We start from the raw sequence: 18,781 nt of genomic DNA, 5'->3' as shown, positions 1-18,781 counted from the left end.
GGAGATGAACGAGAGCTCCCGCTGGACCGAGGAGGAGATGGAGACCGCCAAGAAAGGTGAGGGCGTCGGGGCCTGAAGGTCACGTGGCGGGGAGGACGGGGACTCGCGGGCCGTGAGGGGGGGGGGGGGGGCTGCGGTGCCGTCAGTGGGGGGCCGGGGACAGGCTCTGCTTAGGGGTTTTCTCAGGTTGGCCACGCCCCCTGGGAGCCGTTCTCTCGGGCGCCTCCCTGCAGCTCCCCCCTCAGGGGAGGCCACCTCCCTGGGCCTCAGTCTTCTCATCTGTGCAATGGGAATGAGAGCGTCACCCAGAGGAGCCCCCGCCTCCTTCCGCAGGCTCAGCCCTGCGTGCAGCGGCTCGAGAGGCCACTGGGGGCCCGGGTGGGGGGGGGGGGGGGGCGCTAGCCGGCGGGGCCCAGGAGAGCTGTCACCCCCCGAGGGCCGTGCCGTCCTTCTCTCCGGCGTCTGCGCCCACTGGGTGGTGGTTCTGCGGGTCTCGCTCGCCACGGAGTGCGCCCGAGGCTTTGTTGACATGGCGTGGACGGCGGCCACGTGCACACGGGATGGAGAGCGTTGACGTGTTTACTGCCCGCGGCGTGCGTGTCGCTGCGTTCCCGTGGTCCCGCCAGCACGGCCGTCCGCCCCGCAGAAGCGAGCGCCCCGTTAGCAGTCACTCCCGCCCCCGCCCCCCGGCCCGCCGGCCCGCACGCCCCCGCGGCTCTGCACCCCTCCGTCCCCCGGACCCGCCTCGCTGGGCCCTCAGCTGCGTGGAACCATACGATACGCCGCGTGCCCTTCGCGCCCGGCTCCCCCCGTGGGGCAGTGTGCTGGCGCCTCGTTCCTTCTCGTGGCCGCGTCGTCTTCCACGTGTGGTGGCCACGCTCTGAGCCATGCGCTGACGGACCCGTGGCTGTTTCCACCCGCGGGGACGGTGATGAGGCTGCTGGGAGCCTGCGGGTAGTCTCGTGGGACTCTAACCACGTGCATCCCTGGGGTCTCGCTGTCGGTGGAGATGTTGCCCCGGGACCCACCCCAAGGGGCAGTCAGGGCCCCACAGGCAGGTTCGGGGACCGCCCCCCCCCCCGCCCCTGCTCCTATCTCTCACTCCCGCCGCCGTCTGTCGTCACGGCAGCCCCAGCGCTGCCTCCTCCCTCCCCGTTGCCTTGAGGGGGCTGAGCTGGCGGCCGCCCTCTCTCTCCCTGGGGAAGGGCAGAGCGGGGCTGGGAGGACGGCGGGATGACTCACTCGGAGGCGGGAGTGAGCCCTGGCGGCTCAAGGTTGGGCCCTCGGCGGCGGTGAGCTCATCTGGTCCTGCCCACGGAGCCGGCAGCGTGCGTCCCGCCAGGCCCGCGCCGTGACATTTGTGATAATGCGGTGAGCGCCGGCGCGCCCGTCCGCCGTCAATTACAGCGCCCGGGCAGTTGCCGCCAGGGTGGCTGCTAATGGCCGTGTGTTCCAGGCAGCGGGGGCGGGGGGAGGGGAGGCAGGTGCTGGCTGCCTCAGCGCCTCCTCCACGGCGCGCAGGGGTGCCTCCCGCCCAGCCAGCCCTCAGAGACCCCGAAAAGGCCCCCGGAGCCGGCTGTGCCCGAGGCGGACGGGACCCACGGTCCTCCTTCCCGTCACTCACGTCAGGGCCTCCCCCTCTGCAGGGCAGGGCCGCCCGGAGCCGAGCCAGCCCTGGTCCGTCCCCCGGGAGCCCAGGGACGTGAGCCGCCCGTGTCCCCGGGGCCCGGGGCCCGCCGAGCCTGGCCGGAGCGCCCGCAGACCGTCGCCCACCAGCCGGGCCTTGAGGGATGAGTGGCACAGGGTCCCCGTCCCCAGACCTCAGCCTCTGTGCCTTTTAGGTCTGTGACCTCAGGCAGAGACCCGGTCTGCCTCCCTGCGCCTCAGTCTCCTCATCTGTGCAATGGGCGCGTCGCCCGCGGCGTCTGTTGACGGGGGCCGCCGTAACGAGGCACAGACTCGGGTGGGTTCGGACAACGGAAATGCATTCGCTCTCAGCTCCGGAGGCCGGGAGCCCAGCATCGGGGTGTGAGCTGGCCGAGCGCCCTCGGAAGCCTCCAGGGCTTGGGGGGCCCCGAAGGAGGACACCTAGGGCGTGAGGTCCCAGCACAAAGGAACGCTCCCGGGCCGTCTCCGGACCCGTGGGCGCCGGGGAGCTGCTCACCGTTGGACGTGTTCCGTCGCTCTGTCCCCACCGACCTCACGGAGCCGGTGCCGTGCCTGCTCCCCTTTCCAGACGCGGGTCTCGGACGGAGGCCCAGAGAGGCTGTGTGAGCTGCCTCGGGCCGCACAGCTGGGCAGGGGTGGAGCTGGGGTTGGAGACCAAGCACGCTGGCGACATGGTGGGAGTGGGGCCGGTGGGAGGCCTGAACCAGGGAGGCTGCGGGCCGGGCCGGGCACCCCACAGCGGGAGCCGCACGTGCCCGTCCCTGTGGCTGCGCAGGGGGGCTGCGTGGAGGCCATGGGAACCCGAGGGGGAGGGAGATGGGCGAGGGCTGGGGAGGACCCTGGCCTTCCCTCGCCGGGATGGGCTGGCTGTCCGCCGAGGGCGTGGGGAGCGGTGGGGCAGGGCTCCCAGGGGCAGGCGGGCACTGGGCCCCCTGCGTGTGTGGAGTCAGGGCTGCCTGCCCAGTGGGCACTGAGCATGTGCAGAAGCCGCCTGCCCAGGAACCGACCGGGCGGCCCCAGGGAGCCGGCGGCCTGCCCTCGGGCCCCGCGCCACCCAGGGCAGGAGGGCGGGCCCTCAGCCCCCTGGGAAAGGGCAGCCTGGCCTGGCGCAGAGCCCTGACCCCGCCCCCGTCCCCGCTCCCCTTCTCCGGTGGGCAGGGGGCCCCTGGGTCCCACCGTTCCAGGCCCAGGAATTGGTGCTGGCCCCGCTCCAGGCTGCCCGGCCCCAGACAAACCCCATGGGGCCAGACGGAGCCCAGGCCACCCCAGCCCTGTCCCCGTAGCTCCAGCGGCAGGACGCGCCCCGCCGCGGGGAGCGAGGGGACCCGGGGGCGCTTCGTGTTCCGGGGCCCTGGTCGGGCGCGCTGGCTGGTCCGCTCGTTTTCACGGCGAAGAGTCTGAGCCCCGGGGCGGCGGAGTGGGAGCCCCCAGCCGCAGAGCCGCCCCCACGGCGGGGACCCCCCTCCCCCCCGCCCAGGGCTCCTCCCATGGAGGGTTGAGGTGTCGGGGTGGCCTCAGGGTCGTCCGACGTTGGTGCCCAGGGACTGCAGCCCCTTTTGGGTGGAGACGGGCGAGGGGGCACTTTGCACGCTAACCTTGCCCTGGGCCGTGTTGCTCAATGGTTAGAGCGTCAGCCCGCGGACCGAAGGGTCACGGGTTCGATTCCCCGTCACGGGCATGTTCCCTGGGTTGCAGGTTCGATCCACAGCCCCAGTTGATGTGAGTCTCTCTCTCCCCTCTCCTCCTCCTCCTCCTCTGTCCCGTCTGCTCTCTCTAAAAATCAACGGAAAAGCTTTGTCTTCGGGTGAACTACCTCATCTCCCGTGGGACCCTGGAGGCGGGGGCTCCACATGTGTGAACAGGCACCTGTACACGTGTCTTATGTTTGCACACACACACACACACACACACGCACACGTGCCCGGAGGCAGACACGCAGGCCCACACAAATCCTGCTTTGCCGATGAGAAACCGAGGCCCAGGCTGTGCGGTGAGCGAGGCCTGCGTGTTTCACGTGCAAGCGTGTGTCATGTGCGGGCGTGTTTCATGTGCGAGTGGTGTCATGTGTGTCGCGGGGGGAAGAGCCGTCTCGCAGCGAATCTGCCGCTTGCAGCCCCAATCGCCGAGAGCGAGGCCGGGCCGGCGTGCGGGGTGCCCTGTGGACGGGGGCTGAGAAACGAGCTGTGACATTCCCAGGGTGCACATGGGGGGCGACGCAGGGCCCACGGGTGCTGGAGAGGTGCCCAGCCCAGGGCCTCTGAGCCCGGGTGGGGGGTGGGGGTTCCCGCTCCCTGTGGCTGGGACCCGTCAGGGGGGGGCCCGCCGGCACGGTCGGTCCCAGGTCCCTGGACGGTGCATGCGATGCGCCCTCTGCGGGCGGGCAGAGCGGGTGTCTGCCGGGCCGCGGGCCTCCCACGAGCCACAAGGCCGCCAGACGCCCCTCGCCGCACCCCTGCGGCCACCTCCTGCTCCTTCACCTCCTTCCCAGCCCCGTCCGTTCGTCCGTGACTCAGACCTCTGCCGGCCCCACTTCCTGTCGCGGCCAATTTCACTTCCTAGTTCCTGCCCCCCGAGTCTTCGGAACGAAACCCCTTCCTTAGAAAGTAGAAGTGGGGTCGGGGAATCGAGACCGCAGGGGCCGTCAGAGCCAGGGGGCCGGCTGCCCACCGTGGGTGGGTGTGCCTCCTGCCTCCTCTGGGACCAGCCCCCCGGCCCCTCCTCTCCGGAGCCCAGAGAGGTCACCGAGATACCCGCGGGGCGCCCAGGGGGCCCCCAGACCCTGACGCTTTGAGCGTTTGCCCAGCAGCGCCTCTTGCAAGCCTGGCAGCTGTGGGCGCAGACAGGGCGGCCGGGAGCCGTGGAGCGAAGGAGCTCATTCCAGGGAGCGTTAGTTGCTCCGGAGACCACGCCGGGGGCTGGGAGGGCAGCTGTGAAGAGCGTAGTCCGGGAAGGCTTCTCGGAGGAGGCGTCCCGTGAGCCCCGAGCTGAGGAGGAGAACCGAGGCGGGTCTGTGGGAAAGCAGTGCGGGCCGAGGACGCGAGTGCAAATGTCCTGGGGCACGTGGCCCGGCAAGAAGGTCCCCCGTGGCTGAGGGAGTGAACTGGGAGCGGGCGGGCAGCCGGCGGGACGGGCGGGCGGGGCCGGCTCCGCGCCGAGGCCGGTGGGTTTGATGCCAGAGCGCTCAGAGCTCCGGGCTCACCGTCATCGGGAGACGCGAGGCCGGGCAGTGACACCATCCGATTGGCATCCGCGGGCGCGCTCGGAGCTCCCTGCGGAGGAGGGAAGTCCTAGATCCCCGACAGGGCCGGGATCCGCCGCCCGCCCTGGCACGGCGCCCCCGGGGCGAGGGCTGGGGGCCCAGGCCAGGAGCCGGGCGCGGGAGACCTGCGCCCGTGGCCCTGAGGTTCCCAGGGGCAGGATGGGAAGGCCGGCGGACGGACGGCTCCAGGGACGGCTCCAGGGACGCACGGGCCAGTGACCCGGAGCTGGAGAACTCGGTCATGACCTGGATCTCGCTCCAAAGTTCAGCTCAGTTAACTTTCAACCCCCGGGAGCCGCCGGCGTCCCTGGCAGGTGTCCAGACGGAGCCGCGACGGCTTGTGGGGTGTCTCGGGAGGGAGGACCGAGGCAGGGAGCCCTTCGGGGGCGCCCAGCCTCCCCCCGCCCTCTGCGGGTGGGGGTCTCCGCTCGGTGGTGTCCCCTCTGAACCAGCTCTGCCCCCGCCCCCAGCCCGGCCCCCTCCGCCCTCCCAGACCCCCGCGTCCCCGCAGAGGGGGGGCCTGGCTGTGTGGGGGGGCGGGGAGGCGCGGGGGAACGCAGGTGGATGGGCCTCCGTGACGGCGGAAGAGGCTGTTTGCTCCCGCCCGCCGCCCGCCCGCCCGCCTGCGGGGTGGAGAGCTGTTTTTCTGAGCCCTCATCTGTTCTTACCGCTGACGCGCCACCGCACGGATGGGGAGAGGGAGGGGGAGCGGGGCCAAGTGGGCCCGCCCCCTCTGAACCTGGGCTCCTGCCACGCTCCGCTCCCCGCCCGCCGCTCCCGCGAGCTCCGTCTGGAGGTCACATTCAGCCCCGAGGCGTCTCGCTGGGTCAGGCAGCCGCGAGCGAGGCGGCGGGAGCCCGCGGCCTGGGCACTTGGCATGCGCAGCGGGGGCTCGGGGTCCCGGGGGCTCCAGGCCGGCGCCCCTTGCTGAGCGCCCGCGTCCGGCACCTTGGTGCCCAGGCGAGCCGCGGACACTGAGCCCGGTGGCGCTGGGCACCGGCCAGCGAGCGCACGCTGACAACTTCCCGCTGGTGCCCTCGCCGCGAAGGGCACCTCGCCGCCCGCGGGGGGGGGGCGGGGGGGCAGGGTACCGCCTCACGTCACGGGTGGCAGTGCTGAGCCTGGGCCAGGAGGCCGCAAGGACTCCCACCTCCCTTCCCTCCCCCTTCCCTCCCCCTCCTCCCTCTTCCCCCCCCCCTCCTCCTCCCCTCCTCCCCTTCCCTCCTCCTCCTTCCCTCTTCCTCCTCCCCCTCCCTCCCTCCACCCTCCACCCTCCCCTCCTCCCCCTCCCACCTCCTCCCCCTCCCTCCTCCTGGCGCTGTTAGAGGAGAAGGATGTGAGGCTGGGCTGAGCCGCCAGCCAGCAGACGCCAGAGCCGGCACCGCGGCCGCCCAGCCTCCCGCCTCCCAGCCCGCGGCTCCGGCTCCTCTCCCCGGAGCGCCCTCCGAGCCTTATGTTTCCGGAAAACTTGGCCGAGGGGGAGACGCAGATGAGAGGATGTGAGTGAGTGGCCCCGGGGGCGGGGGGCAGGGGCTGGGGGGCTTCGGGCCCGGTGACCAGCCGGTGCCGTGACTGCCCAGAGCCGGGGACTCGGCAGCTCTGTTCCTGTGGGATCCCCCCTCCCCGCCTTTGGGGCTCAGGCCAGGGCGCTGAGGAAAAGAGGGAGGCCTGCCGTGGGGGGCCTCGGGGGGCCTGGTCGGCGGGGGCTGTGGCGGCGGGCGCTTCGTCGGGGTCTCGGGCAGGTGTCTCCAGGGCGCGGTGGGGTCCCCAGGGCTGCCCCCTGTACCCGGCACCCTCCGTGGGGTTCGAAAAACAGGAACCAGAAGGGACAGTCAGGGAAACTGAGGCCCAGACGCCGCGGGACGGCCGGGACCACCCAGGGCGTCCTGGGCAGCTCCATCCGGGCTCTTGGTCAGCTCCTCTCTCTCAGGAAGGCGGCGGGGGGGGGGACCCCGCTCCCCAACCCCAGCCGGGTTCCCAGCCACCTCCAGGTCCGAAACGCCAGCCTCCCCAGGGCCGGGCCGCCCCCCCTCCCGCCCCAGGAGGCCCCGAGGGGAGACACCATCCGTCCGGGAGGCCAGGGTTCCGGCCGCGTGTTTGCCCGGCCGCTTGGCCCCGGCCGGGAGTATAAATAAACGCGCCCCGCGCCCTCCCCGCCAGGTTCTGTGGCAGCGGCAGCTGCCGCGGGCGCCGCGCAGGGAAAGGTCAGGGGCCGGCCTGCATCTGATCCCGCGCCTTCCCCCCTGTCCTTGAGGAACCCGGGGCGCCCTGAGCCACGTGGCCCGTGGCCTCCGCAGGGGAGCAGGTGGCCTGTCAGTCCAGTCCAGCGCCCCCCCCCCCCCGGGGCCGGAGGTGGGGGAGCAGACCCTCGGTTCCCACGCCCACCCGGCCACCCCCGGGCTGCCCCACGCGCCTGTGCGGTGCTGTGGCCCCCCCGCCCCCCAGCCTCGGTCCCCCCGCCCCCGGCCTGGGACAGGGATGGGCCGTGGCCTCGCAGCCAGGATGCCCGGCTCCCCGTCCCCGCGTTGGAAGGGCTTTGCGAACTGCGGTCCCTGGGCCGGCTCCTCCGCGTCCGCCTGCCGCTCTGTCCTCAGAGGTTAGAGCCTCGGACGCAGCAGCCCCGGCACGCGTGTGAGTGGGCGCCGGAGGGGGGGCCGAGGGATGGAGGGGAGGAAGGAAGACGGTCAGAATGCCAGCACAGAGCGCAGGCTGCGCCCCGCGTCCCTGCAGGGGTTCGGCCGGAGCCCGCCCTGCCTGCAGCTCAATGCGATTCAGGGGACGCGGCCTCGGACGTCGCTGTGCGAGTCTTCCGTTCAGCGGCCAGCGAGCGCGTTCCCTGTAACGTGACTCAGCCTTGGTGCTGCCCCCCCAAACCCCCCCCATCCTGCCCCACAGCCCCCGGAGTCCGCCTCCCGCCTCCCCCCTCCTGCCATGCCGTCCGCGGGAACGGCCGGCCGCACTGCTCCTCGCGAGGCGTGCTGCTGCCCGGAGACACGGGCGTACACGTGTGTGCGCCAGCCCCGTGTGCCCCGAGCCCGGTGGGCTGGCGGGCTGAGACCCAGGGCGGGCTTCCGGGCACTGCCCCTGGATCCGGGGCGCGGGGCGCTGTGTGGGGGGCTGTTTATCCTGAGCCCATCAGGGCGTTGGGGTAGAAGTGGGGGGTGTACAGCTCTGGCTGCAGGAGGTTTGGGGTGAGGCCTGCCCATTTCTGGGGGCTCCTCCCCACACCAGGAGGCTGTGAGGTTACAGGGGGTGGGGGGCTGTGATGTGGGGACACGTCCACTCCCAGCCCCTGGACCAGCCCAGTGTGGCCGCATCCTGGGGGCCTTTGAGCCCTGGGGGGCCCCAGCGAACCGGGGTGAAGAGGCTCCTCGCCCCGGCTCACCCCCACCTGGACTTCATCGTCCCGTCGTCCCCACCCCTGCTCGCACGCTCCTTCCGCTCCCGGCCGTCTCCCGGGCCCCGTGTGCAGCTGCGAGTGCGTGTCAGCGCCGGGTCACGGGCCGGGAGGCGGGCGAGGGGGGCCCGGGCGGGGTCTGCACCCCGGACCTCAGCCCTCAGCCCCCAGAACCGGGGCCGGCACCCACCTGCCCCCCAGGCCTCTCCGTGGCGCCCTCCCTCTCCCCGGTCCCCCCACAACTCCCCCCCCCCTCCCGCTGGGGTCTCAGCCCCGGGGAGCCTGGGGCCGGGGCGGGGGCTCCGTGGGCCCCGCCGCAGCCTCACCGCGCCCGCCCCCCCGCAGGCCTCCTGGAGCACGGCCGGAACTGGTCGGCCATCGCCCGCATGGTGGGCTCCAAGACGGTGAGCCAGTGTAAGAACTTCTACTTCAACTACAAGAAGCGGCACAACCTGGACGAGATCCTGCAGCAGCACAAGCTGAAGATGGTGAGCCCCCCGCCCCCCCTCCCCCGGGGTCCCTGCCCAGGGGCACCCTGGGACGCCACAGGGTCGATCCGGCCTCAGACGTCCCTCCCGGGTATGGGACAGGCAGGCGTGCCCGCCGCGCAGGCCCCGCCTCCACCCCAGCACTGTCTCCCAAGCGGTGGGGGCCTGGAGGGCTGGGGGCCTGGGGGGCTGGGGGCCTGGAGGGCTGGGGGCCAGGAGGGCTGGGGGGCTGGGGGCCTGGAGGGCTGGGGGGCTGGGGGCCTGGGGGGCTGGGGGCCTGGGGGCCTGGGGGGCTGGGGGCTGGGGGCCTGGGGGGCTGGGGGCCTGGGGGCCTGGGGGGCTGGGGGCCTGGGGGCCTGGGGGCCTGGGGGCCTGGGGGGCTGGGGGCCTGGGGGCCTGGGGGGCTGGGGGCCTGGGGGGCTGGGGGCCTGGAGGGCTGGGGGGCTGGGGGCCTGGGGGGCTGGGGGCCTGGGGGGCTGGAGGCCTGGGGGGCTGGGGGGGTGGGGGCCTGGAGGGCTGGGGCCTGGGGGGCTGGGGCCTGGGGGGCTGGAGGCCTGGGGGCCTGGGGGGCTGGGGCCTGGAGGGCTGGGGGCCTGGAGGGCTGGGGGCCTGGGGGGCTGGGGGCCTGGAGGGCTGGGGGCCAGGAGGGCTGGGGGGCTGGGGGCCTGGAGGGCTGGGGGCCGAGGCCGCGGACTCATGGGCTTGGGGGCTGTCCTGCAGTGGAGTGGAGGCCCAGGGGCAGACGAACCCCAGGGACCGTCGCCCTCACCCCATCGGACTTCACAGTCGGGGAGCAGCCGCCCGGGTCCAGCCTCTGTGGTCCGTCCCCAGGGGAGGCCGAGGCCCTCCCTCCCTCCCCCCGGAGCGCAGAAGGGCGGGCGCGCCTCTCAGCGTAAATGCTCTCCCGAGAGGAGAGGCCGCTTCCTCCACAGCTGTTCCTGGAAGAGAGGGCCGTTCCGGGCGGCCCCGCTCGCTCCCCCTCCCTCCCCCCTCCTCCCCCTCCCTTCCCATCTGTCTCCTCATCTCCCCTTTCCCCCCACTTGGGCCGTACTTCACGTGCCAGGCAGTCAGTTCTCAGATGTGGGGAAACTGAGGCCCAGCTAGGCTTGGGTTTGAACCCAGGGACCCAAGCGCTTAGCCGGCAGGCTGCGTCGGGGGCACACAGCCCTCTTCCCCCCAGCGCACCCCCACGGGGCCCCCTGTTGTGGTTTAAAGTTCGCGAAGCCTGTCGCGCGGCCCAGAGAGGGTGCGCGGGCCGCTGAGGCCGCACAGCGCGAGGTGGGCCAGGGGAGGGGTCTCGCCCTCTGAACTCCGGTTGAGCATGTGCAGAAGTTGAGGGCACCGCGTCCCGGCCGCCCCGAGTGTTGAGGGGGACACTGTCCGTGCCCCTAGGGTCAGGGCTGAGGCCAGCTCCTGCCTGCGCCCCGTTCCCCGCCACGCCCACCTGCTATTCAGGGGGGTCCCGGGCCCCTTGGGCCTCGGGGCCGGGGCTGCACTGCATCGCCCCAGATTTCCCAGGATGCCTTTCCAGGGGGAAGGAGGACGCTCAGGGCGGGGCGGGCACCGCGCACCTGGCCCGACACCTGCTGAAACCCTGTGGGTCCGAGAGGAGCTGAGCCCAGACAGCAGGAGGGCGGAGGCGGAGGCTGGGGGGGGGCGGTCCCGGGGGGGGGGGCCCTGCATACACCAGCTCCGATTTGGGGGGCTTCTGAGCATCACCCGGGCACAGCGACACTGTCTCTTCCCTCCGCCCACCTCCCTCCCCCTCCCCCTCCCCCTCCCCCCTCCCAGCCCAGCCTATTGGGTTACAAGCTTCTCCTTCCTCCTCGCCAGCCTGCGGGCCCCAGGCCTCACTCTCCAGGTTTCCTCAGCCCCGCCCCCCCCCGTACCCCCGGGAGACCCCAGAACTGGACAGCGTGGGCCGAAGGACCAGGGGCCCCGGGAAGCTGGATGGTGCAGCGGGCGGGCGGGGGGCGGGGGGGCGTAGTGAGGCCAAGTCCAGCGTGACGCCTGGGCCCCCGTGTGACTTTGTGCAGCGGCTCCACCCCGCGGAGCCTCAGTGTCCTCCTCCGTGAAGTGGGGGAGTCAGGGCCCTCGTCCCCGGGACTCGGGGTGAGTGCCCGCCGGGGCGGGGTGCCCTGCAGGGCTGGCGCGCTGGCTGCAGAGCCCTCCCACGATCCATCGTTGGCGTGCTGTCACGGAGCGGGGACTCGGGCCCACGAGGCCCGGGTTTAAGTCCAGACGCGGCCGCTCCCCAGCCGTGTGGCCGCTGGGAAATCGGTGCCTCGGTTTCCCCACTGGGGCGGTGGTCGGGCCCAGCTCAGGGCTGTGGGGGGGGTGGTTTGAGTGAGTGCGTGTCAGGTGCTTAGGGGGCCCTGGCCGGTCCCCAGCGCTCTGGGTCGGAGCCCGGCGGTGGGCGTGTGGTGCCGGGTTGGGTGTCGGCTCCCCCGTGGTGGTTGCCGTGGCGGCTGTCAGCTCCTGGGCGGACTGAGTCTTAGGCTGGTTGGTGGATGATGGATGGGTTCATTCATTCATTCCCTCAGAGCATCAGCCTATCAGAGCGATGGGGGGCGGGGCTCTGGGCAGGAGGGATCCGCCTGGCTCTGCCCTCATTGGCTGGTGCCCGAGGGGGCGCTGGTGGGGGCAGCCGCCCAGCCCAGGCTGAGGAGGAGCAGGCGTGAACGGAGGGGCAGAGGCCAGCATGGCCCTCAGCCCCCCGCGGCGGCCTCCCCCGCTCCAGCCCCAGGTGGAAGCCGTGAGGCCTGCGGCAGGCGGTGGGGCTGCTGAGACCACAGGGGGGCCTGGGTCCCCACTGAGCTGTGTCCCACTGAGCTGTGTCCCACTGAGCTGCGCAGAGCGGGTCCTTGGGGCCCGCAGTGCTGGGGACCCAGGGTGGGGGGCTGGCCGGGGGCGCACCTGGCTGGGGGCTCCCTGGGGGAGAAGGGCGATGCGGAGCGAGGGGAGGGTCACAGAGAGCGTCTGGCGAGCCAACGCCGGCAGAGGAAGTCGGCTCGGCCCGGGGCCTTGGCCTTGACCGCGGCCGCCCCCGGGGCAGGGGTGAGGTCCCCGTCACTGGAGTATGCAAATGGGCCTCATGCGATGATGCTGCTGCTGACCTCGCCGCTGAACTCGGTGACCTCTGCCTCCGGCCCCTCCCCCACGCCCTCCGGTCCCAGGAGGAAGCCGGGTCCCTGTGGATCCCCAGGCAGCCACGCAGGCCGGGGCAGGGAGGCGCGGGCGGGGCGGAGGGTCAGCGCGCCCCCCCCCCCCCCCACGCCTTGCAGCAGGCCCGCGAGGTGGCCGCAGCGTCAGCAGGAAGCAGGCTGGGCGGCCGGAGCTGTCCGGGTTATGTAACACTTGGCGTGGCTGTCCTCGGGGAGGCGGCCCTCCCCCCTCTGGCCGAAGGTTACCCCGCGAGCGCGCGCTCCCATCTGTGCGTCCAGGCCCTGGGGCTCCACTTCCGTCTCTCCCTCTGTCTGTCTCCACCCCGGCGGCCTGGTCTTGTTTTCCTCTGTTGTCTCTTCCATCTGAGGCCACACAGGCCTGCAGGGGGAGGGGGAGAGGGGGAGGGAGAGGGAGAGAGAGAGAGAGGAGATCCGGGCGGGAAGCGCTTGAACCTGACCTGCTTTCGAGTCTGGGCTTCTCGGCTCCCGCGCTGTGTGGTCTCGGACAAGCGTCTTGGCCTCTCTGAGCTGACGTCCTTGACTGTCCAGCTCATTCATCTTCAGACGAAGTCCGAACGCTCTGCTCCGAGCCAGGCCCCGTGCCAGGGGTGCTGGGCAGACGGCCAGGGACAGGCCTTGAGGAGCTGGTTCTAGTTTGAGAAACGAACAAACACACACACACACACACACACACACACGCACACGCACACGCACACGCACACACACATACACACACACACACACACACACACGATTTCACACTGTGTCCTGGATGGCAAGCTGAGGGGTGCAGTGGGGTGTGAGTGATGCGCGGCGAGGATCCGCTGGTGTTGACAGAGTAGCAGGGGGGGGGGGGAGGGGGGACCTCCCAGACAGCCCTGGCCAGGCCTCAGGATCCCCGTTCCCCATGCGGCTCCCAGTTCCCCGAGTCCCAGCCTCCACCCCGGCGGCCCATCGCGGCCTTGCCCGCCGGCCGGGGTGCTGGAGTGAGTCCCGCCGGCTAAAAATAGATTGGGGAAGGAGGGGAACCCTCAGCCGCACCCACAGAAGCCACTGCCACACAACGCGGGCACCTCCGGGGGCCGCCCCGGGGGCCGCAGGGAGAAGCCGGGGGTGCGGGCAGGGCCGGGGCGGCCGTGGGAGTGGGCGGCGGCGGCTGGGCGTTCCCATAGCGGCCGGTGGACGCGGGCAGGGCGGGGACGGAAGCCGTGACTGACGGGGCAGCAGGCAGCTCCCTTTGCCGCTTGGTGTCCCCAGTGGCTGCCCCCTGAGGACCCCCGTCGCCCTGGGAGGAGGCAGGACAGGACCCCGGGGCTGTTCCCAGCCAGGCCACGGAGAGGGCAGATGGGCAGGGCCTGCTGGCGCTGGAGGTGACGGTGTTTGCCGAGCGCGGGCTGTGTGGCGTCGGGAATCGGGGTGGTTCCTCCCTGTCGGGGGGTTGGTGGAGGAGAGGTGTGTTCGTTTCTTTTGTTTTCACTTTCTTTTTTAAAATGTTTTTATGGACATCAGAGAGGAAGGGAGAGGGAGAGAGAGAGAGAGAGAGAGAACCATCCATCCATGATGAGGGAGAATCACGGATCGGCTGCCTCCTGCACGCCCCACACGGGGGATCGAGCCCGCACCCCGGGCCTGTGCCCTGGACCTGAATGGAACCCGGGACCCTTCAGTCCGCAGGCCGGCGCCCTACCCACTGAGCCGCACCGGCCGGGGCGTGGATCCGTTTCTGGTTCGCTCTGTCTCAGTCCGAACCCGGGTGCCGGGGGCCGCGCTCCCCCTGCAGGCTCCCTCGCGGCCCGAGGTCCCCTGGCGTAGACGCAGCCGCCCTCCCGGGCGCCCCTGGGTGCCTCTGTGTCCACGCTCCCCTCTCACACGGGCCCCCGCCGCTGGACCCAGGGCCTCCCTCATCTGCTCTGACCTCATCGCGGGAACCTCGTCTGCCGAGGCTGATCCCAAATAAGGACACGCTCTGAGGGCCGGGCGGTCGGGCGACGTGCGTCTGGGGGACAGTCTGCGATCCGCGTCCGCGAGTGCGAGCCCGTCTCCCTCCCTGCCGGCGCCAAGGGGCTCAGGCTGTGACCCGCCCTCCCCTCTCACCCGGGCTGTGTGGGGTGCCCTCTGAGGGTCCAGTCCACGCCCCCGGGGGTCCCTGGTCGCCTCGAGACCCCCGGCACACTCTGCCTGCACACCCCGCCCCCCAGCTCCCCGCTGTGCGTTCAAGCCCGAGACGCTGACACGTCACAGTCGCTGCGTCGATCGACAGACCCCATCTGGGCCCCTGCCTGGCTCAGCCTGGACGGGGAAGAGATGCCAGGATGTCTCCTTCCCCCCTGAAGCGCCCGGCCCGGGGCAGTGCGGAGAGGGAGGGACATTAGTGCCTGAGCTGGGGGCTTTGGAGGTCGAGGGTGTGGGGTGCCGGGAGGCGACAGGCTCTGCAGGGAGGGATCCTTCCTGCCCCCCTCTGGGCCTGTGCCCGTGCAGCCTCCCCACCTGGACCGCTCACCTGCAGAGCCCCGCCCAGCCGGCTCCCTCCGGACACCTCCTCCGAGAAGCCCTCCGGGACTGGCCCTGTAGAGCCGCCCGCCCCGCCCCCGCCCTTTCTTGCCCCCCCTCCTAACCGCCCCCCCCCCCCCACGTCGGGTCTCCACAGCCCTGCCTGCACCTCTGCGTCTTCCTTTTAGGGGGGGTGTTGTTTGCTGGCCTTCCCCACGAGAAGGTCGTCGGGGCAGGGCCTTGTCTGCCTCGTTCATGTATGTCCTCGGCCCCCGTGCACGGGCTGCGCACAGTAGGTGCCTTGTGAAGGTTGGTGGAGTGCAGTGAGGAGCTTCCCAAGCCGGCCTGTCCCCCGGGGACCCACTGGGGGCCGAGGAGACGGGGAAGGAGAAGCTCCTTCGTTCATTGGCTCCCGTAGTGAGGGAACCTGGCAGGACGGACGCTCTGGCGAGGACCATCGAAGGGCTGCGGCCGTCGGTGGGCCCCTGGGAGGGAGTCTTCCTGCCCTGGCAGCCGGCGGGCGAGGCTGCACCCGGGAGCCTGTGGGATGCGGTGGGAGAAGCCAGCGGGTAAAAATAGCCGCCGCAGCGGGGGAGGGGGAGGCGTGCTCAGCCGTGGGGCGGGAGCCCTGCCCCGCGCACCTGTGGCGGCCTCGGCTCGGGGAATCCCCAGGCCCAGGCCCCGGCCCGGATGACCTGCCCTCTCCCCGGCCAGGAGAAGGAGAGGAACGCCCGCCGGAAGAAGAAGAAGGCCCCGGCCGCGGCCAGCGAGGAGGCCGCCTTCCCGCCCGTGGTGGAGGACGAGGAGATGGAGGCGTCGGGCGCCAGCGGGAACGAGGAGGAAATGGCGGAGGAGGCCGAAGGTGAGGGTGGTCGGTGGGAAGTGACCTTTCCCAGAAATGTCGGTCCTTCGGAGCGGCCTGGACGCCCCAGAGGGGAGAGCGTGGTGGTGACAGGATGGTGAAGAGGTGGTGATGATGGTGGTGGTGATGACGGTGGTGGTGGTGATGGTGATGATGATGATGGTGGTGGTGGTGATGATGGTGGTGGTGGTGGTGATGGGTGGTGGTGGTGGTGGTGGTGGTGGTGTGATGATGATGGTGGTGGTGGTGGTGATGGTGTGGTGGTGGTGTGGTGGTGATGATGGTGGTGGTGGTGGTGGTGGTGGTGTGATGATGGTGGTGGTGGTGGTGGTGGTGGTGGTGGTGATGGTGGTGGTGATGGTGGTGGTGGTGGTGATGGTGGTGGTGGTGGTGGTGTGGTGGTGATGATGGTGGTGGTGGTGGTGGTGGTGATGGTGGTGGTGGTGATGGTGGTGGTGGTGGTGGTGGTGGTGATGGTGGTGGTGGTGGTGGTGGTGGTGATGGTGGTGGTGGTGATGGTGGTGGTGGTGATGGTGGTGATGGTGGTGGTGGTGGTGATGACGGTGGTGATGGTGATGGTGGTGATGATGGTGGTGATGATGGTGTGATGATGGTGGTGATGGTGATGGTGATGATGGTGGTGATGGTGATGGTGGTGGTGGTGGTGGTGGTGGTGGTGGTGATGGTGATGGTGGTGGTGATGGTGGTGATGGTGGTGATGGTGGTGGTGGTGGTGGTGGTGATGATGGTGGTGGTGGTGGTGGTGGTGGTGGTGATGGTGGTGGTGGTGATGATGGTGGTGGTGGTGGTGGTGGTGGTGGTGGTGGTGATGGTGGTGGTGGTGATGATGGTGGTGATGATGGTGGTGATGGTGATGGTGGTGATGATGGTGGTGATGATGGTGATGGTGGTGGTGGTGGTGGTGGTGATGATGGTGGTGATGGTGGTGGTGGTGGTGATGGTGGTGGTGATGGTGGTGGTGATGGTGGTGATGGTGGTGGTGGTGATGATGGTGATGGTGGTGGTGGTGGTGGTGATGGTGGTGGTGGTGGTGGTGGTGGTGATGGTGATGATGGTGGTGGTGGTGATGATGGGCGTGTGTGTGTGTGTGTGTGTGTGCGTGTGTGTGTGTGTGTGAGTGTGTGTGTGTGTGTGTGTGTGTGTGTAGCAAGCCCGCGTCGCCGCTGTCCCCAGGTCGAGTGACAGAAGGGGTGGCCTCCGCCCTGGGCCTTGTGGGAAGGCGAGCAGCGGAGAGGCCAGCGGCCAGTGACCGGGCTCAGCATCTGAGGGCAGAGGTCCCGGGAGAGCCAGCACCCACAGGAGGCCGGTGACCTGTCCAGGCCACCCAGAACGGGCGGGACTCGCTCCTCGCCCTGTGGGGCCCCCTCATGGGCCCGGGGCCGCTGGTGCCCAGAGTCTGGGGGGGGGGGGAGGGAGGGGCGTTGGTTCAAGGACAAGGGCTGTCCGGACGGGGCAGGGGAGCGGCCAGTGGCCCTCGGCCCTGCTCCCGCCCTGCCTCCCCTCCCCCGCCCTCCCCGCCGCCCCGCTGCGCCTGCCCCGGCTCCTAACCCTTCTCTCACTTCCTTCCAGCCTCCCACGCCTCTGGGAGCGAGGTGCCCAGAGGGGAATGCGGCGGCCCAGGTACGAGCGTGGCCGTCTGGCTGGGGGGCGGGGGGCACCCCGAGGTCCCCGTCCTCTGCGAGGGGCCCCACTTGTGCGAGCGTGCTTCTGCTGTGAGCACCACTGTGTCCCGCCGCCCGCCCCCTCCCCGCGCTGTGTCTGTTCCCGCGCTGTTCCCAGCCTCCCGCCTGCAGATGGGCGCTCGGCCCGGCCGTCTCGGTGATGATTTCTCACGGTGTTTTCGTCCGTGACTCGTCCTCCCAGCGGCCCGTGTGGGTGTTTCAGGGCCCCCGCTTCACAGAAGGTGGGGGCCATGCAGACCCAGAGAAGGGACAGGAGTGATTTTTTTTTAAGGCTTCAGAGCCAGGCCTGGAACTTGAGGTCCCCTTGCCCTTGTCTGTCGTGTCCCCACTTGGGTCGGCACCTCCTGTGCACCTGCTGGGTCCCAGGCCCCCGGGAGACGGACGGGGTGCAGGAGATGCGGCTGCCCCCACACCCCAGGTCCTCGGAGTTCATGGCTCCAGGTCACACGGCCGTGTCACCGTGACAAACAGCCGGCGGGGTGGATGCTAGCCGCCTCCGGCCGTTGGCTGTCGGGGGATGGGGCCACGCACCCCGAGTCGGGACACGCCGTGGGGGGTGGGGAAGGCGGCGTCCTCCTCCTCCCTCAGCCCTCGCACCGCTCACCCCGCTCCGTCTCCCGCAGCCGCCGTCAACAACAGCTCGGACACGGAGAGCATCCCCTCGCCCCACGCCGAGGCCGCCAAGGACACGGGGCCGAATGGGCCCAAGCCCCCGCCCGCCCCGGGCACGGACGCGCCGCCCGCCGAGCCACCCACCCCGCCGCCCGAGGACGCCCCGGCCCCCGCCGAGCCTGCCCCGGCCCCCGAAGCCACCGGCCCGCCTACACCCCCACCGGCACCCCCAGGGCCCGCAGCGCCCCCTCCTGTGGTCCCCAAGGAGGAGAAGGAGGAGGCCCCGGCCGCAGAGGAGGGGGTGGAGCAGAAGCCGGCCGTGGCCCCGGAGCTGGCCCTGGCCGTGGCCGTGGGCAAGAAGGAGCCGCCGGACGAGGGGCCGCCTGCCCAGCCCATCAAGACTGAGTGCAAGGAGGAGGCCGTGGAGGAGGCGCCCGACAGGGCCAAGGGGAGCGCGGAGGCCGGCGCCGAGCCTGCGCCCGAGGGGACGGTCAAGGTGGAGAAGAAGGAGGGCGGTGGAGGCTCTGGGGGCAAAGCCCCTTCCACCAAGGGCTCAGGCGCCCCCCAGGACAGTGACTCCAGTGCCACCTGCAGCGCCGACGAGGTGGACGAGCCGGAGGGGGGCGACAAGAACAGGTGAGTGGACGGGCTGGGGGGCAGTTTATATCTCTTCATCTGTAGGCACTTGTTGAGCGCTGCCTGTATACCTGTGTGCCCTTGTTGAGTACCAGCTGTATACCTGCGTGCACTTGTTGAGCGCCAGCTGTATACCTGTGTGCCCTTGTTGAGCGCCAGCTGTATACCTGCATGCACTTGTTGAGCACTGCCTGTATACCTGTGTGCCCTTGTTGAGTACCAGCTGTATACCTGTGTGCCCTTGTTGAGCACCGCCTGTATAACTGCAGACACTTGTTGGGCGCCAGCTGTATACCGGGACAGCACAGGGCAGTTCTGTGGCCGCCCTCAAGGAGCACGTGGCCTGGTCAGGGAGGCAGACACTGAATGGAGTGCAGATGCAGGTGTTCCACGTGGGGAGAAGGCCGTGGGGGGGCCTTCCCCAGGAAGTGGCAGCTGAGCTGAGTCTGGGGCCCATGTTCCTCCCCTTTCTCCCCTCTGTTCTGCGCCAGGCGCGGGATGC

General features: G+C 70.9%; 1 protein-coding gene across 18 annotated transcripts in view; it reads left to right on the top strand.

Moving 5' to 3' along the window:
- NCOR2 (nuclear receptor corepressor 2) overlaps positions 1-18,781 on the top strand; it is a 140,655-nt gene that overhangs the window by 89,692 nt on the left and 32,182 nt on the right. For 14 of the 18 annotated variants that reach the window (XM_054712393.1, XM_054712397.1, XM_054712398.1 and 11 more), the window contains 5 exons: positions 1-56; positions 8,670-8,812; positions 15,181-15,328; positions 16,919-16,969; positions 17,655-18,279. The exon at positions 1-56 is cut by the window's left edge and continues 7 nt beyond it. In XM_054712393.1, coding sequence (XP_054568368.1) covers positions 1-56; positions 8,670-8,812; positions 15,181-15,328; positions 16,919-16,969; positions 17,655-18,279 — 1,023 coding nt within the window. The remainder of the gene's footprint in view (positions 57-8,669; positions 8,813-15,180; positions 15,329-16,918; positions 16,970-17,654; positions 18,280-18,781) is intronic. The other 4 variants (XM_054712411.1, XM_054712410.1, XM_054712409.1 and 1 more) reach the window with 1 other exon arrangement.

This window comes from Eptesicus fuscus, chromosome 23 (assembly GCF_027574615.1).
Source record: "Eptesicus fuscus isolate TK198812 chromosome 23, DD_ASM_mEF_20220401, whole genome shotgun sequence".
NCBI lineage: Eukaryota > Metazoa > Chordata > Mammalia > Chiroptera > Vespertilionidae > Eptesicus > Eptesicus fuscus.
Note: the sequence above shows the minus strand (reverse complement) of the source record. Positions and strands in the feature narration are given on the sequence as shown.